General features: G+C 45.8%; 2 protein-coding genes across 3 annotated transcripts in view; one reads left to right on the top strand and one right to left on the bottom strand.

The window, feature by feature from the left end:
* The first annotated feature begins 2,918 nt into the window (after positions 1–2,918).
* Positions 2,919–6,401, top strand: ELL3 (elongation factor for RNA polymerase II 3). Of its 2 annotated transcripts, none has more exons than XM_040970229.1 (11): positions 2,919–3,122; positions 3,333–3,368; positions 3,718–3,830; positions 3,919–4,120; positions 4,208–4,272; positions 4,417–4,492; positions 4,909–5,071; positions 5,156–5,198; positions 5,357–5,528; positions 5,712–5,756; positions 5,841–6,401. In XM_040970229.1, exons 1-11 carry the CDS (start codon positions 2,991–2,993, stop codon positions 5,949–5,951), a joined length of 1,158 nt encoding a protein of 385 aa, XP_040826163.1. In that variant the 5' UTR covers positions 2,919–2,990; the 3' UTR covers positions 5,952–6,401. The 2 variants fall into 2 exon arrangements, with proteins under 2 accessions (XP_040826163.1, XP_040826162.1); XM_040970228.1 differs by having other exon boundaries at positions 4,408–4,492.
* Positions 6,402–6,718: 317 nt separating this feature from the next.
* PDIA3 (protein disulfide isomerase family A member 3) overlaps positions 6,719–13,666 on the bottom strand; it is a 30,117-nt gene continuing 23,169 nt past the window's right edge. The window contains exons 8-13 of the mRNA XM_040970227.1: positions 13,290–13,472; positions 12,257–12,365; positions 11,218–11,346; positions 8,468–8,547; positions 8,211–8,268; positions 6,719–7,998 (exon numbers count right to left, since the gene is read on the bottom strand). Coding sequence (XP_040826161.1) covers positions 7,885–7,998; positions 8,211–8,268; positions 8,468–8,547; positions 11,218–11,346; positions 12,257–12,365; positions 13,290–13,472 — 673 coding nt within the window. The 3' untranslated portion in view covers positions 6,719–7,884. The remainder of the gene's footprint in view (positions 7,999–8,210; positions 8,269–8,467; positions 8,548–11,217; positions 11,347–12,256; positions 12,366–13,289; positions 13,473–13,666) is intronic.

Raw genomic sequence — 13,666 nt, 5'->3', positions numbered from 1 at the left:
GGAGGCGGGGGGGGGGGTTAGGTGGTTGAGTCTCTGCCACCCACGTGGAAGACCAAAATTGAGTTTCCACTTCCCAGTTTTGGCCCATCCCAGTCCCAGCCATTGTGGGCATCTGGGGAGTGAATCAGCAAATGAGAGCTCTTTCTACCTCTCAAATAAATGAATTAGCATTTAAAAACAGAAACATGCATTTCTGTGCTTATGAAACTTACAAAATAGAAAGGAAAATGCCTTCAAACATACTTCCTCACTTTCCCTCTCTATTTCATGTAAAATAATTGCTTTAAAAGAACATCCTATGCAAGGGTGATATTCAAAACATTTCACAGGAAACGCAGCGTAAGCACTGGCCCATCAAAGCAGATGTCAGTGTAATTTGAATGAAGACTCTGTGAGCAATTCTAACTGCCCTGGCATGACGTTACTGAAGAGCTGCCAATTCTATGGAAAGGAATTTTGCAGATTTGTAGATTTGTAAATGTTGTAGACCTTAATTTTTTCTTTAAACAAATATCTTTTAAAATTAATATCAAGAGCACAAATTTAATGTAGTGTAGAATTGAATATTTTTTTAAGACTTACTTGAAAAAAAAAAAAGATTTATTTGAAGGGCAGAGACCAGAGAACTGGTTCAGTCCCCAAATGGCAGCAATGGTCAGGTCGGGCCAGACTGAAGTTAGGAGTCAGGAGCTTCATCTGGAACTCCCATATGGGTGGCAGGGATCCAAGTACCTGGGCTATCTTCTACTGCCTTCCAGAGTATGCCTTAGCAGGGAACTGGAATCAGAAGTGGAGCCCCTAAAACTCAATTCCACATTCTAGCATGGGGTACCAGCATCCCTAGTAGTGGCTTAACTTGCTATACCACAACACTGGCCTCTCTGAACCTTAATTTTTTTAAAAAAAGATTTATTTATTCTCATTGGAAAGTCAGATTTACAGAGTGAAGGAAAGAGAGAAAGAGCCTCCATCTGCTGTCTACTTCCCAAGTGGCCACAACAGCTAGAGCTGAATCAATCTGAAGCCAGGAACCAGGAACTTTTTCTAGGTCTCCCATGTGGGTGAAGGGTTCCAAGGCTTTGGACTATCCTTTACTGCTTTCCCAGGCCATAAGCAGGGAGCTGGATGGGAAGTGGAGCAAGGATGTACTGGACTTGGGATCCCAGTGCATGCAAGACAAAGATTTAGCCACTAGGCTATTGCGTCAGGCCCCTAGGACCTTAATTTTAGTATAGGAAATGAGACAAAAAGATGAAGAGCCAGGCCTTGTATGCAGCCCCTCCAACAGGGGATGTAGGTCTCCCAAGTAGCATCTCACCAAAGCCCCAACCTACCTCAATGCTCAAATATTTCTTTCTTTGTTTTCCCTTTTTATACTTATTCACTTTCATTTTTAGTGTATGTGCTACCAAAGCAAGCACCAAGATCTATTTATTCTCATTGGAAAGGCAGATTTAAAGAGAGAAGACAAGACAAGAAGATCGTCTGTTTGTTGTTTCTCTCCCCAGGTGGCCACAGTGTCCAGGGCATGAACTGGCATCCATTTGAGATGCCAGAGCTTGTTGTCAGTGGATTAGTTAATTGAGCTATATTTTTTTTTTACTAATTCCCAAATTTTTAAAGTTGTATTTTATTATTTTTTTTAACTAACTAGGAAATATTAAACATTTTTTGGCGCATCATGAGACACTTTTTTTAAATTGAGCTATTGTGCTGGCTTCTCAACAGCCAATTATTTTTTTTTTAAGATTTATTTATTTTTGGGTCTGGTGTAGTGGCGTAGTGGCTAAAGTCCTTGCCTTGAATGCAACAGGATCCCATATGGGCCCTGGTTCTAATCCCAGCAGCCCCACTTCCCATCAAGCTCCCTGCTTGTGCCCTGGGAAAGCAGTCCTGGATGGTCCAAAGCCTTGGGACCCTGCGCACACATGCGAAACCTGGAAGAAGTTCCTGGCTCTGAAAAGATTTCTTTTTTATTGGAAAGGCAGATATATAGAGAGGAGGAGAGAGCAATATCTTTTGTCCACTGATTCACTCCCCACGTGGCTGCAACAGCCAAAGGTGAGAAGCCAGGAGCCTAGAATTTCCTCCCACACTGGTGCAGGGTTCCAAGGCTTTCCCAGGTCACAAGCAGGGAGCTGGACGGGACGTGGGGCTGCTGGGATTAGAACTGGTGCCCATTTGGGATCCCAGCATGTGCAAGGCAAAGAAGACTTTAGCCACTAGGCTACTGCGCTGGGCCCTCAGCAGCCAATTCTTAATTTTCATTTTCCATGAACTGTGGAAAGCATTTAATAGTTGTCCATTCCTTTCTTGAAACTTTTTTTTTAGTATCATCAGGGGTACTATGTCTCTTGCCCAGATAGCTTTTACCATCTCCAAACCCGTAGGAGGGTATTTCTAAAAAGTTCATGGGAACCTTGGTGTTGTAGTGTTTCAGGTTAAGCTGACGCTCACAGCCCATATCAGGGTACCAGTCTAAATCGCTGCTGCTCTGCTTCTGATCCAGCACAAATGACCGCTCCTTCCTTCCCTTTGGCTTGAGGCTGAGACCCTGAAGTGGTCTGTGACTGGCACAGTTTTCACTTAAAAACAAAAACACCGAGTTCAGGGTTGCTGGGAAACTGAGGCAGGACTGGAGATTTGGGACAAGGAGTCAAGCTCTTAGTTGCACTCTGTTTCCCCTCTGCTCCACCCCGAGTTAGGATGGCCCTTCTGAAAGGCCAAGGTGGGGCTGGGGAGGGTGATCCATGCCAGTCTCCGAAGAATTTGCTGGAGTCACCGCGGATGACCCGGGAGAGAGCGGCGGCGCCCAAGCGGCTGGGAAAGCTCAGGGGTGCAGGGGTGCAGGGGTGCATGTGGGTGGGGCCTGGGCGGAGGGCGGGGCGGACCTGGAAGCCGGGTGTGTCCTTGGAGCTCTGCACACAGCGGAGGCGGCGGTCGCTTGGCTCGGGTCCGCTGTGCTGCTTTGCTGGCTCGACCTCGATACCATGGAGGGACCGCAGGAACCTCTGACGGGGAAGCTACGGCTCTGCTTTTCCTCCGCTCCTCGGACCAGCTTCTTACTGCTCAGGCTCAATGACCCGGCGCTGCGGGCTCTGCGCGAGTGTCAGCGGCAACAGGTGCGTCTAACGTCTCTCCTTTTTCCACCCCTTTACCTGGAGAGGAACTGGGGAGCTTCCGCCTGCGACCTGGGAGAAGGGACGGGCAGGGTGCGGCGGAGGCTCCTTCAGACCCGCGTCTTTTAAGTGGAGCCCGCCAGGCAGGTGCCGGTTCCTGGGGACGTTTCTTCACCTGCACGCTTTCGGCTCCCGTCTCTTCTCTCTCCGTAGGTTCACCCACTGATCGCTTTCCAAGGCCACCGCGGAGTAAGTGTCAGGAGGATGTGTGTGAGTGAGGGAGCGCTAAGGCGGACCTGGGGAAGATGCGGTTCAAGGCGGGAGGCTGTGAGCGGTCATGGTTTGGAGGAAGTTCCGAGAACAGAACCCCAAATGTGGCAAGAGGGCTGCTTGGGCTGTGGTCCCAGGAGACTGTGGTTGCAGGGGGGACTGTGCAGGTTCAGCCTCCTGAGGCCCTTAAGGCTCATCTGCACCTGTTGTTGCTAACGAGCCCCGTGGGGGAATCATCTTGCCTCTTCTGCTGGCTCAGAGAGGGGAGGCGTGAGCCGGAGGGAGACAGGCTGACCTCAAGGCGCTTACTGTCTCCTTCCACCCCCAGTATCTGAGGTTCCCAGGCCCTGGCTGGTCCTGCCTCTTCTCCTTCGTAGCATCCCAGTGTGGCCAGGAGGGTGGCAGTGGTGGCTTGGACCTTGTGTGCCAAAGGCTACGCAGGTAAGGAAGCGGCTAGGGGAACGGGAACTGTGGAGAGGTGCTTCAAAATTCTCCACCCCTTCTGGTGTTTTCCACCTCTCCGTTCCAGATCTGGGCCAAACCGCCTGCACTGTCTGGGTCCTCTCCGGGAGCGCCTCACTATCTGGGCAGCCATGGATGCTATCCCAGCCCCGACGCTAGTTCTGGGATCCAACCTGCCTGAAGAGTCTGCAGGTGCTGAGTGCTGGCCCAACACTGGAGGCTCCTCTGCAGGAGATGCAGTCTCACAGTCCCAGATGGCCCCAGAGGAGGTGAGGTTAGCCACGGCAGAGCTGTGATGAGGTGGGGCAGAGCCTCAGGCCCAAGGAGCTAAGTGCTTCTGCCACTTTCCCTGCCAGGTGTCAGATCCAGGAGAGTCGCTCCCAGGATCTTCAAGGGAGCGTGCGGCCCAGTGCGAAGTGAGGTACTTGGGACAGGGTGGGACCAATAGGCCCTGGCATGAGCTTCCTGTTTGTTCTCTACCTTTAAATGCAATGATAAAAGGTCTAGTCTCACTTCATGCTCTGCTTCTCACCCCTCCTCCTCCTCCTCTCGGCAGATATCCTAGGAACCAGACCCATCTGCCAAATAGAGAGTCCGGCCAGGAACAGCCTGTTTCTGCCAGCCAGAAATACCTGGACAAAGTAAGGGCTTTTAATGAGCTACATGTTAGAAACTCATTAAATGGACTTTTTTTTTTTAAAAAAAAAATATTTATCAAAATGGAAGAATTACAGAGGAAGACACAGAGTGCTGGTACACTCCTTACAGGGCTGCCACGGCCAGACGGAAACCAGGAGCCTGAACTCCATCCAGGTTTCCCGCATGCGTGTAGCAGCCTAAGCATGCGGGCTACCTTCTGCTGCTTTCCCAGCTGCATTAGCGGAGTTGGACTGGAAGTGGACCAGCCAGGACATGAACCAGTGCTCTTACAGGATGGTGGTGTCACAGGCTGGTTACACGTGGTCTAACAAGAAGACCCCAAGTGGAGGCTTTGAGAAAGGCAAAACTGGAAGCTCCTGGCCTACTGTTTGTGTCTCACAGGTATTTTCCTTAACAGAAACGTCCAGCGTCGACAACCACAAGAGGACTAGAAGAAAAGAGGCTCAGAGCACTACCTCTAGCTACAAGTCCCATACAAGAGTCAGTCAGTCAGGACATACAGGCGGGAGAAGACTGGGAGCAAGGCGAAGATGGGGACCCCAGTCCTTCAGTTTCTGCAGGTGAGTTTATGAGAGAAAGGTCAAAATGCCAACAGAGGAGGAAAAACCTGTAAACTGCTTTTGTGTTTGCTGGTTCCTTCCCAGACTGTGAATCCCCAAGCCCTGAAGAGGTACCGGATTATCTCCTGTGAGTTCACTGACGTTTCCAACTTCATCAAACCTGTGTGCAGATTTTAACTTCTTGGAAAGCTGGGAGGTTTTTGCATTTATTTGTTTTGTTTTGTTTCTTGGTGGGGGGTTACAGAAGCAATGAAAATGAAGGTAACACCTCTGTGCTCCTGGCAGGCAATACAAACCAATCCACAGCATAGAACAGCAGCAGGCCTATGAGCAGGACTTTGAGACAGATTATGCCGAATACCGCACACTGCATGCTCGTGTTGGGGCTGCAAGCCAACGGTTCGTAGAGCTGGGAGCAGAGATCAACAGAGTTCAGCGAGGGTCTCCAGAACGCAAGGTAAGGGACTGGGCTCAGGCTTGGTTTGCCAGCCTTACTGGCCGCTGACCTCCTGCCATGAGCCTGCATTTGTTCAGCACAGTAACTATGTGAACTTGTCTTGACAGAGCAATCTTTGTCATCTGCAAGTTTTCTTCCCTTGTGTTTCAATGTTGAGATCAGCGCTAGTATTTTCCGTTTCAGGTGTTAGAAGAGAAGGTAATCCAGGAATATAGAAAGTTCAGGAAGGTAAGCCCAAATGTCTGGGAGTGGAAACAAGTTTTACCTTGAGGGTTTTACTTTCTAACGTGGATGGATACTATCTCTCCCCAGCGGTACCCAGGCTACAGGGAAGAAAAACGCCGCTGTGAGTACCTGCATCAGAAACTGTCCCACATTAAAGGTCTCATTCTGGAGTTTGAGGAAAAGAACAGAGGCAGCTGAAGCCGTCCTGAGGACTCTTGACCCTTTGCCCAGTGAGATAGGAACAAAGCAGCTATCAACTGGTTAACTGTACGCTTTTCTTACAAGTTCACGGTAGCATGTAGCAAGCTGCTCTGGGTTCTCCAGGTTCTTCACCATTGCCATGTTTAAGTCTTTAGGGTGTGGGCATAGAGCCAGGGTGCCACAGCTGTGCCCAGGACACTAGGGGAAGGAGCAAAGGGTTGGCTTCCTCAACTTAATATTTTCAAATTCTGAGAAATGACATCATTTCTGGGACAAGATTTTCTTGTCCTGGATGTTAGACAAACTGAAAATGAATTTAGCCTGGTAGCTTCCCTAAGGAAGAACTTTTATAGTGGAGTTGAAGCAGCTTGCACTGCATCTGGATATAATGGGAAAGGGCCCCTGTACTGAATGTGAATGCTTTTACAAAATAACAGTAAAACTGTTTCCTATGTCTTTTTCTTTTCCTTAAATTCTCCAGGCCAATAGCTCTCACTCCAGGCTGTATATCTGAAATGCTTCTGTGACTACAGAATTAGATTCTGGGGCAGGTTTGGCCTAGCAGTTAAGATGTTCTTATTCCCCATCAGTAACTGGGTTCAATATCTAGCACCTGATGCAGAGCCTGGAAGGCAGCAATAATTTTTCAATTGCTTGGGTTCTTGCCAAATGTGTGGGAGAATTGAACTGTCTCCCAGCTCTGGCCCCAGCCCCAGACAATGCAGGCATCTGAGAAGTTAATGAGCAGACAGGAGCCTTCTTTCTCTCCCTGTCCTCCTTCCCTTGCTCTTCAAATAAGAGATTGGCTCCCTGGCCCCAACTCATGTGGTTAGGAGTTAGAAACTGTAAGACTATGGTTTACACACCTTTAATTAAAGCATCATTTATGATGATCGTGATGTGTGTTTTGCTGTAAGGCCCTACCACACTTACACATGAGAACCAGGGGTGATAGTAGGAAGTTATTTTCTGCATACAAGGATGTGCATGAGCACCTCAAAGCAAGGTTCCTATTTGAAATTATCCTGTGGACAGGATTTTGATCTAGCTACCAAAAATGGTTCTTTAACTCATTTGAACTTCAGTCATGCTCTTCCCCCTGCACCCTCCCCTCACTGTTGTGGAGGAAAGCTCATATTATGCTCACAATTGCTTTTCTCTGGTTCTACTAGAGAGAGAAATTAATGGGCCATACCACAGGCTTTGGGGGAGGAGAGCTGCACCCAGCACTGAGAGCAATCCTGAACCTCAACCTGATGCCACACCCACTCATGAGATGTCTGGGGGTTAGGCAAGCAACAAGTTCAGCTGCATGGCAAGAGCATGGGTGGGGTCCGAAACAGCCCAGTAAGAAAGGACTCTCTACCAGGTCTAATCATCAGGTCGGCAACTTGTGCAATAAACACATGAGCATGGGAGGAAAGCAGAAACTTGGGTAGAATTTGTGTTTAAGTAATTAAAATTAAAAATGCAATTCCTAGCCACATTTTAGTTGCTGCTTAGTACAGGTACTGAACAATGCTGATCACAGAACCTTTCTATGACTGTAGGAAAGTCCTATTGGACTTTGGTTTTTCATCCGTAGAGGAAAAAAAATGACAATTTAAAGGGGGCTTATTTATTGTCACTATTCCAAATGTACAAAAAAAATTAGAAAATAACCCCCCAACTTAATTCCCTCCCCACCCCCACAACTTTCTCCCCAACACAAATAATTTCCCCCCAAACCACAAACATGGACTGGTCCTGGTATTTTCATAAACAGTGCAGCTAAGAAAGTTTAGAGAAAATTGAACAGGATTCAGATTACATCCATTCTGTCCTCTCAGGCCCGAGAGGTAGTAATCCCACATGGGTCCCAGTCTTCCCCAATAGTTTTCCCGTGTCTGGCTGAAGAGTCCTTTTACAAAGTGTGTATTTGGCTGCTGCTTTAGAGATCCTCCTGAGCCTTCTTCTTCTTCTTGGGTTTCTCATCTTGAATTATAGGGGGATTTGTAGCCTCTCGCTGTAGATAGCTAATAAAGTCACTTAATTCACGGCCACCCTAAAAAAAAAAATTACTTAAATTTCAGCTTCTTACATAATCCTAGATTCCGCCCACCCCTCCTCAAGTAAGGTGGCTTTGGAGTTTGTATAAACATTTAAGCAAATACACACATTGACTATAATAGCAGAATTTCAAATTAACGTAACTGAAGAACCAAATAAGAACAAATGCGTTTATATACTTGTGGAAAGATAAGCGGATGCACTTACTTCATATTTCTTTGGATTTTGCTTCTTGTTGGCTGGAGAGAAGTAGATGGTAGGAAAACTGGGAAAAGAAGAGTTTACGAAACCCATCAATTAGTGCTCACACAGTTCTTAGTCATGTGGATGAACACTGCAAATGCAATCAGTGGTTATGTATGAAGAGCCCCAAAACCAGGTTTAATAAAGGATTTCCTGTGGCAGACAAGCTGATTTTCTCCTTTCAGTTATCTAGACAAAACAGTTATTTTAAATCTACTTACCCTCTGACTTCATATGGAGAAGGCACATCATTGGCTGTGGCATCCATCTTTGCGATGACAATATTTGGGTCTTTGCTGAGCTGTTAGTGTAAAGGTTAGATCTTTAAATTTCAAGTTTTCAAGTAATTGAGGCACACTTATTCAACTCAAGACTTACAACTTCACTCTTCAGCTGCATTTGCTGTTGACCAACTGGGAAGAACAGAATAAGCTTACAGACAGCATCTAACCTTCTTCTCTCCTGGCTCCTACTTATTAAGAATCTACACGCCTCTGCATGTGGCCACTCCCTTTCTTCTACTAGGTCATGCTGTGATACAGCCCTAAGGCCCTCACTAGGATGCTGGGGATATACTGTTAAAGAATCTTCCAGGGCCAAGCGTGGTAGCTTGGGGGCAAAAATCCTTGCCTTGCAAGCACCAGGATCCCATATGGGTGCCAGTTCATGTCCTGGTAGCCCCGCTTCCCATCCAGCTCCCTGCTTGTGGCCTGGGAAAGCAGATGATGGCCAAAGCCTTGAGACCCTGCACCCATGTGGGAGACCCAGAAGAGGTTCCAGGTTCATGGCTTCGGAGGGGTACAGCTCCAGCCATTGTGGCCACTTGGGGAGTGAATCATTGGACAGATCTTCCTCTCTGTATATCTGACTTTCTAATAAACATATCAAAAAAAAAAAAAATCTTCCAGTCACTAGAATCATGAGCCAAACTTTACTGCATATATATGCATACATATACTGTGTGTGTATATGTATAAAAATCTCTACAGCCACCTTCAACTGCTTCAGAGGCCTGCAGCCCATGTGGGAATGCCTTGCTGAGTCCTAAGCATTCTGAACTTCCCAAGCAACTACCTGTTCGTGATTACTTGGCTTGCTGCCACCATGTGGGAGATCTAGGTGAAGCTTCAGTGCTTGGCTTCAGCCCAGCCCAGCTTCAGCTATGCAGACATCTGGGGAAAGTGGACCAATGGATTGAAGGTATCTGCCACTACTCCCCTTTCTGTTACTCTGCCTTTCGAATATATATTTTAAAAAGGGGATGGGGGGAGCACGGCATGGTAGCCTAGTGGCTAAAGTCCACGCCTTGAACACGCCAGGGTCCCATGTTGGTGCTGGTTCTGATCCCAGTGGCTCCGCTTCCCATCCAGCTCCCTGCCTGTGGCCTGGGAAAGCAGTTGAGGACGGCCCAAAGCCTTGGGATCCTGTGCCCGAGTAGGAGACCTGAAAAGGCTCTGAGCTCTGGCTTCAGACCGGCGCAGCTCTGGCTGTTGCGGTCACTTAGAGAGTGAATCATTGGACGGAGGATCTTTCTCTTTGTCTTTCCTCCTCTCTATAAGTACAACTTTGCAATAGAAATAATAAATCTTGAAAAACAAAAAAAGAGGAACTCACGGGTTCATAACCCACCAGCAAAAACCAAAAGGGCCTGGCACAAGGGCTCAATTGACTAATCCTCCCATTGCAAGTACCAGGATCCCATGTAGGTGCTGGTTTACGTTCTTGGATGGAAGCAGAGGATGACCCAAAGCATTGGGACCTTGCAACCACATGGGAAATGAAAAACAAGTTCCTGGCTCCTGATCGGCTCAGTTCTGGCTGGTACAGCTGCATGGGAGCGAACCAGCAGGTGGAAGATCATTCTGTCTCCCCTTCTCTCTATAAACCTACATTTCCAATAAAAATAAATAAATCTTTATAAGAAACTAAATAAATAGGTCAAATCATACAGTGGCATCATTTTCTTCAAGAAGGTTCTTGATTTTCACTTCTTCAGCTACACATTAGACATTTAATAGCATGTTGTTTAACTTCTTGGTGTTGTTAATTTCTTTTTTCTCTCGGATGTTGATTTTGTTTTGTGGCTCTTCATTTAAGGGAAGGTATAGTAGTTGTGTAATGGAGATTGTCATATCTAGTAACATGTCATTTAACTTCATGGCATTGTGAATTTCTATTTTTCTTTCTATTGTTGATTTTGTATCATGACTTTTCATTTAAGAGAATGTACAGTAGTTATGTAATGGAGACTAACAACCAGATGTGAGGATGCAGTGTTGTATGCATTTCTGTTTCCAGACAAAGATGGACTTACAGTGAAACTGTTTATATTATATTTTGACAATAGGATGCTGGATTCTCTGCCATTGTCCATGCCCGCAATGATGGACATATGACTGAGTATGAAGAGCTATGTGTTAGTGATGATATGGAGGAACTGGGGGGGGGGAGGGAACTGGGGAGGGGATAAGGGAATATTGAACTGTATCATAAAATGATTGCAATAATAATAAAATGTGAAAAAAAAAAAAAGAAAATCTGTGATACTGACAAGTTAGAGACACTAGGTGGCGATCAAGAGAAAAGTACACCAAAAAAAAATCTACAAGCATTTAGGAACTGGACCAAGTAAAATAACCAAGTAACTAATGCTAGATACATATGCAAACTTCCCCCCCAATTATTGTTCAGAGAACTGGCACAATAGCCTAGAGGCTAAATTTCTTGTTTTGCACATGCTGAGATCTCATATGGGCACCAGGCTGTGTCCCACAGCCTCACTTCTCATCCAGCTGAGGATGGCCCAAAGCCTTGGGATCCTGCACCCACGTGGGAGATCCAGAGGAAGCCCCTGTCTCCTGATCAGCTTAGCTCTGGCTATTAAAGCCATTTGGGGAGTGAACCAGTGGACAGAAGATTCTTCTCTCTGTAAATTTCACTTTCCAATTAAAAAAAAAAAGTTCAGGCTTACCTTCTCTCCCAGTTCTTTATACTTGGGCTCCAGATTCTTACAGTGACCACACCAAGGAGCATAGAACTCAATCAGGACATCTTTATTTTCATTATTCACTATTTCATCAAAATTCTCTGCTACCACTACCTGCAAAACATAGACGATTCTTTAAAGTGAAATAAAGAGTAAGTTCACAAGCTATACTTGTTCATCTAATCACTCTTACATCGGAAGTGTTGTCACTAAAAAGCCAGAGAAAACCAAATCATATTTACAGACTAGATTCACCATTTTTCCCGAGAGACTTCTGTGTTTCCTTTTTGTCATGCATGTGTTGGCTATTCAGTGGTGTTACTTTTTTTCAGGGTGATATACTTTGTTGTCGATGTTGTTAGTGTTGTTGTTGATGTGGTTGTTATAAATTGATGTCAATCTGAAACAGTAATATTATTTCAACCCCAAACAACCTGTATCTCATGCAATAAGATATTGTGAAGTAATCAAGGAATCAATAATCGATATGAGTAGACTGCTTCTGATCTACATCAAAGAATTGTAAAATTGTAAGGCTCTAAACAAGATGGAAGAATCCACCATGGGGGGGGAGCGGGTTTTGGGGAGGGGAGGGGGAATCCCAGTGCCTGTAAAACTGTGTCTCATGATGCAATGTAATAAAAATAAATAAATTAAAAAAAAAAAAAAAAAAAAGAAATAGCAAATCACAAAAAAAAAAAAAAAAAAAAAAAGAAGCCACTCATAGAAACAAACCTGTTCTCATCTGTGTCACCTATCAATTATGTTTATGTTTAGGAAGTCAACAGGAAATACTCAGGCTACCTAATTGTCCCTTAAAATACCTCCCAGAAACACAGCTATTCTTAGGGATTAGCTTGCTCTATCCCAGCTGAAATATAAATTCCATCAGAAAATTCCAAGAAGGTTTTGTACTCCTGCCTCTGCTTTGTGTGTAGCTTATTTTATGGCCCAGGGAGGTGAGTCTAAGAAAGGCAAGGGGAGAAGGGCTGCTCCTGGCCCTGGGGAGCTCTGAGCGCCTCACCTTCACAGGCCCGTCGTTGCTCTCAGGGATGGGCTCAGACTTCAGGTACCTCTTCAGATTGCCATCAAAGTAATCTTGCAGGAACCTCTCGAGAGCCTTGCCATCACGCCTGCCATTACAGCAATAAAGTATGTTCACTAAGGATTCAAAGCAGTTTCTACACATCTTAGCTTGCATTCAAGGCCAGAAAGGGAAGGAAGGCTCTTACATGTGAACATGCAAAGCTACTAATCAAACAAGAAATAAACCCCTCTTGTATTTCTAGTGCACTCTCTTGTGTATTACAAAATGCAAAGAGATGATGGTGTTTTGGAGACTCAGTTTTACGAAAGAACCAGGTCCCATTCTGTTGTTTTGGACAACAGGGCATACTGAAGGTGTCTTGTTGGCTCTCAAGGAAGATTTTTCTCTTTCCCCAGGTGAATATAAATTGTGCCTGGGTATCTTAGAGGAACTTCCTGCAGGTCTCCCAGATAGGTAGCAGGGACCACAGTACTTTGACCATCTTCTGCTGCTTTTCTCAGGCCATCAGCAGGGAGCTGAGTCAAAAGTACAGCAGCCAGAATATGAACTAGCACCCATTCAGGAGTTGAGTATTCCAAGTAGCGGTTTTACCTACTACACCATAATGCCAGCCCCTGGGTCTCTTTCATTAATTTTATTGGAATGGCAAAGAAAGAGATATCTTGTATCCACTGAATCACTGAACTGCTGGTAGCGGGCAGGGCCTAAACCAGGAGCCCAGACCTCCACCCACATCTACATGAATGTCAGGGCTCCAGGTACCTGAGTGATTATCTACTGTCCCACAGCATGTGCATCAGTGGAAGGGTGGACTAGAACCAGAGCAGCCAGGACTGGACCGAGGCATTCTGATATAGGATACAAGTAACCTAAGTGGCGACTTATACTGCTGTGCCAAATTCCTAACTCTGAAACTGTGGTCTCAAGATCTTTCCAATTTCCCTGGGTATACTTCAGGACCACATGGTATCCCAAGAACAGAAATATGCCACCCCAACAAGCAACTCACGAGAACTCCTCCTGCATGACAAATTTTTCTCCTTTAGCTGTTCTGATAGCAACAACAGGAATCTCTCCAGTACTACTTTCCAAACCAAAATCGGACAGTTCATGGTTAAAGGTTTTCCGGCTAGCTACAGCAAAGTTGAGTTTGTGTCCAGCATCTAGGAACTTCTTTGCCACCATCATTACTCTGTGGGAAACAAGAGATACTTGAGCCAAGTATATGCTAAAGCATTTTTAAAACAAAGAGGTTAGAAAGCCAAGACTAAGTTCAATAGTCCCTCAGCCCTCCAGAATCATTCTTGATTTTATGCTGTGGGCACTGACAAAGGAATATGGATATTCCAATGGCTTACTAAATCACACTGCCAAACTTGAGGCATC

Source organism: Ochotona curzoniae, unplaced genomic scaffold (genome assembly GCF_017591425.1).
Source record: "Ochotona curzoniae isolate NIBS_2020 unplaced genomic scaffold, NIBS_Ocur_1.0 scaffold_4701, whole genome shotgun sequence".
NCBI classification, from domain to species: Eukaryota; Metazoa; Chordata; class Mammalia; order Lagomorpha; family Ochotonidae; genus Ochotona; species Ochotona curzoniae.
The sequence above is the reverse complement of the archived record's forward strand: the minus strand, read 5'-3'. Positions and strand labels throughout refer to the sequence as shown.